Consider the following 4846-nt stretch of genomic DNA (forward strand, 5'->3'; position numbering starts at 1 on the left):
CCCCCTTCCTTCCCCTTAAATTAGATAACCCATCTGTAAATCACATGGACACAGCTGAGGTGATTCGAGCCTATTACGCTTCCCTCATGGTGGCAGCCATAATCCAAGAAAAATCCATGTGGTGGACACATTCTGTGGATTAAATGCAAATTGGTTTTTAATCTAAAGATGTTTAACAGGTTCTCTGTTTCTAAAGAGGAAAGGGCCATTTTAGGCTACTGTTGTTTTCATGGTTTAGAAGTTTTACAGTGCGTTGTTGTTAAGTTCTTTTATTTTGTTCCCTGTCATGTTTGAATTCGAATTTCATGTGTGGAAAAAAGATGTAGATTACAGATAGAAAAAATATTAACTGTTTTGATACAAGTCATATATATATATATATATATATACTGTATATAGCCTAATCATAAACTCCTCAGTGTCGTTGTGTTTTGGATTATTAGTTGGACAAAACAAGACATTTGAAGCCATAATATGGATGAAAGTGACTGATGAGTGAACGATTTTGTTTTCTCAGATTTAATTTTGGGAAGACATGGAGACGATATGGCTTTATCAGTTTCGCCTGATCGTCATTGGAGACTCCACGGTCGGCAAGTCTTGTCTGATCCGAAGGTTTACTGAGGGCCGCTTCGCCCAGGTTTCAGACCCCACGGTGGGGGTGGACTTCTTCTCCCGCCTGGTGGAGATTGAGCCGGGCAAAAGAATCAAACTTCAGATCTGGGACACTGCGGGACAGGAGAGATTCAGGTAAAGCCAGAACAAACCATCACAATCCAACAGTTAACAGTTCCTTAGTTTTAAACTGTTATCACAATATTTCCCTTATATTAACCAAGTGTTTAAGTTACCAAATCCTAACCATACCTAACCATTTAAGCAGTGGTTCCCAAACCTTTTCAGCTCAAGACCCAAAAGAGACATTTGGTGTCTCCCCGGGACCCAAATTTACAAAAATACACCATGAATCATTGTAACATCTACATTTTTGAAACTGTGGACAAAAGACGGAACAATCCATGAATTTAAATGTATATGAAGTATATTTATTCCATTATAAAAGTAACCAAAAACAGAAAAGGTCTCTATTCTCCTTTCTGTGTCTCTGTCCCCTCCCATCATCCCGCAGTACCGACACCAACATTTTTTAAAATAATGCTGACTTGAATTTAATGAGATGTATGTGGCCGGTTGAAGATATCAACCAGCTGATCTAGTCTAGGTTCGGTTTTTGAAAGGTCCATTCTGAGGTCATGCTGAGCATTTAGTCTGTTCTCTGCAAATTGGCGACCCAATAAAACGGGTCTGTGACCCATTTTGAGCCCCGACCCTAAGTTTGGGAAACATTGAATTAAAGGATAAGGCTGGCAATATTTATAGTATTTATATGCAAAAAAGGTAGCTATAAAGGCGTTAGGCCTTTATAGATACCTTTTTTTGCATATAAATACCTAGCTATTGAAATGGCCTGATAAGTGTTGAAAGGATTTTATAAATCCTGTTTTAATGTTAAACACACATCTGGCACATTGAATCCTTAGGATGAACTGTATCTGTGGATGGCCTTAGTGACTATACCTATAGGACAGGAAGCCTATTATCAGAGGGGAGTTATATTTGCTAATAATATGTTCAATTCATGTTAAGACTTTTTAATTTTTGAAACAAATAGCAATACAGCACAACAAAAAAATTAACAATGATTTGGAGGCCCCTCTGCACTGACTCAGAGGCCCCCCTGTTGAAGATCAGATCCCTAATCTTGACACAAATCCGTTGAAGAGGACCCAAATGTAGCCTAGATATGAAGGGCTCAGTCTAAGCTCACAAACACAATTCTTAGGTTCAGGTGATTATTTACTAATGACAACATAATTATAACTAGAACTGCAAGCAGTTATGACCAGAGTCCAAGCCTCATCGCGGCAGTAATGTCGACGCAAGTCAACATCGGCGAACCGGTGGAGCGCACGAAAGCGTAACCCATAGCATAACGCGAGGAGGCAAACATCAGGAAATATCGAGAGGTCTGAGTCTCAAGGTCGGCGGTACAGTGCCGTTGCAAATACCCCAGAGCCCTAAAGGATTTTTGACCACCTCTGGTCAGTCTGGTTTCACTTTCTATAAAAGCTTGTAAAACATCAACCCTGTTGTCCCTAGACAATCTATGAACATTATTTCTTTTCAGGAAAAACTGGCCTATTAGAATATTTGTGCTGCTCTGAGGTCACTTGAATGTTAAAAAGGTTGTAGGACCATAAAGAGTAATAAATAAAGAAAACGGAACATGAATCCCACAGATACTATATGTTGATATCACACACACACAGCAATGTTACACAAGCGTTTGTGTTGTCTACAACAGATCTATATATTTGGAGTCATCCAGTGCAAAAATAAACATGTTGAGCATTATAACTCATATAAAGAACAACTTATTTACATTTCTTACATACAGTGTATCAATCTTGCATGTAACAATATGGATTAATTGCACATCGACCCCGAAAAACTCTGGGCTTCTAGGCTGGATACAAAACCTCCTGTAAGGGACAGGAAGACAACAAAGACATTAGTAGAGTGTGGCAACTGTCAGTTATTATATTCAAAAGACAGCATGTTTCTACTAGTTATATTATTAAGTTACAAAGTTATAAACCAGAAGTGACATTTGGCGTCATAGATGACACGCTTGACCTCAGAAAGGATAAACTGGCCCAAAATGGTTCTACGTTGATTATAGCGCCCTTTAATGGCCTATCTTTACCAAATTTGGTACATAGCCTTAGAGTGGCATGACAAATAATCATCACAGGTTTGGTGTTGATAGCATTAACTGTGGCAGAGATATTGTAATAGCAAATGTCCCATTTATCCATCTGTCCATTTTTCCAGGTCCATCACCAGAGCTTACTATCGTAACTCAGTGGGCGGGCTCTTACTCTTTGACATCACAAACCGGCGTTCCTTCCAGAACGTCCATAACTGGCTGGAAGAGGCCCAGAGTCACGTCCAGCCACACAACATTGTCTTCCTGCTGGTCGGTCACAAGTGTGACCTAGAGGCCCAGCGCCAGGTGACCCAGCAGGAGGCAGAGAAGATGGCAGGGGTCTACGGCATGCGCTACGTGGAGACCTCGGCCCGAGAATCAATCAATGTTGAGAAGGTTTGGATGAAATTTACTTTTTCCTCACAGAGACAAGATCAGCTGCGATTGTTTTATTGTGCGTTTGACTTTTTGACCACATCTCATGGCCTTTCTTAGTTTAGATTTAGTTTGCTCCTTCACAATCTGTTTTTGATGTTGTTTTATTTTTCTTAAGGCGTTTGTGGATCTGACAAGAGACATCTTTGAACTGGTACGGAGCGGGGACATCAAGATCCAGGATGGCTGGGAGGGCGTCAAGAGTGGATTTGTTCCCAACATCGTCCACTCCTCTGAGGAGGTTACCAAGGGCAGCAGGAAGTGCTTCTGCTGATTTACCTGGCTGCAGCATTTGGGGGTGACAGCTAATTCTTCAGTGGACTCCATCTGTAAGAGATCCACGCCTCGCGCCTTGACTGCATTCAGGGCAGTATTTTGGGACTGATAATATTTTCCCTGCTCAGTTAGGCCTTCACACTTTACTTCTATATAAAATACATAGTTTCATATTCCCAGTGCCTGTTAATGGCTCTTCATTGATATTCCTAACAAGCATAGAAGCACAAGAAGCATCTTAACCCTATCACTGTTATGTGTGCATGTGTGTGTGTGGCTGTAATAACCCTGCTGTCTTTGCAGCTCTCAACACTTCAGCTTTACCAAACTTTTGGCCTTTCCTGATGTGTACAGTTATAATCCAGTGGCCATTATGTTGTTGGCACACATCTTTTAAAGACTGATACTGTCAGTGTAGTGTGTTTATGCTCTTATGTTAATTTAAATCTGAATCAGTGATGCTAAGACTGAGCCACACCTCTTCCTTTTCACTCATAATACTCAAAATATATTGCAACCTTATAACTATAACCAGTGAGAGAGATGAGACTGAATGAAATGCTCACTGATTGAACTGTATTACAAATTCAAGTGGCTTCATAAATAAAGAGAGCGGAGGATAATGAAAACAAAGTTAAATTGAACGGCGCGGGGAAGGTTTGAGACTCAGCTGAACTCTGTGTCATGAAACAACTGCTGGAGAAAGAGTTTGCAATGTGAAAATGTTCAATGGTACATTTGCTGAAAGGGAAAAGCTAGCTGCTCACAGATTATAGCCATTATAACCACTTTAAGAGATGGGGCGGAAGAGTCCAAGTGGTGCTGTCCTTTTTAAGGACTTTAATCAATACAGTAAATACTCAAGTTCATGTTTACTAATCTGTGCTGGTTTAATGGTGAGAAAGGTTAACCTTAAAGCCATTTGTGTGGAACTCTAAGGTGTTCAATATTAAACAAATCAAAAAAGACATTTTGAAATTATGTGAATAAATGATGTAAAATATATAAATGAACCAACGATGTGTAAAATAACTCAAGGAATAATTAACTCATTATTATGTTGTTATTGTTTTATGTCGTTATTTCGTTATTCTAATTTTAAAAACTTTTACTGGAGTTTTATTTTTATTTGGTTATTGACATTTTATATTAAAATGCCCCTTTTCAAATGTTTGTTTTAATTTCATAATGACATTTTCTCAATGACAGTTTATTTTGGATCACATTTTATTTTATAATTGCAATTTACATGAAAATGTTGTCACTGGCCCTTCACCTTACCCCAGGCTACATTAAATAGCAGTTGTTAAGAGGCAGAGGGTCTTGTGATTGGCTGAAAGATGAGACAACAGGGTCATAAGTATC

The 4846-nt window shown here is 39.2% G+C and overlaps 1 protein-coding gene across 1 annotated transcript in view; it reads left to right on the plus strand.

Moving 5' to 3' along the window:
* The window catches only part of LOC117956152 (ras-related protein Rab-39B-like), a 4935-nt gene extending 736 nt beyond the window's left edge, over window positions 1-4199 (plus strand). Inside the window, exons 2-4 of the mRNA XM_034891081.1 lie at window positions 518-750; window positions 2896-3166; window positions 3324-4199. Coding sequence (XP_034746972.1) covers window positions 536-750; window positions 2896-3166; window positions 3324-3479 — 642 coding nt within the window. The 5' untranslated portion in view covers window positions 518-535 and the 3' untranslated portion in view covers window positions 3480-4199. The remainder of the gene's footprint in view (window positions 1-517; window positions 751-2895; window positions 3167-3323) is intronic.
* The last annotated feature ends 647 nt before the right edge of the window (window positions 4200-4846 follow it).

Source organism: Etheostoma cragini, chromosome 13 (genome assembly GCF_013103735.1).
Source record: "Etheostoma cragini isolate CJK2018 chromosome 13, CSU_Ecrag_1.0, whole genome shotgun sequence".
NCBI classification, from domain to species: Eukaryota; Metazoa; Chordata; class Actinopteri; order Perciformes; family Percidae; genus Etheostoma; species Etheostoma cragini.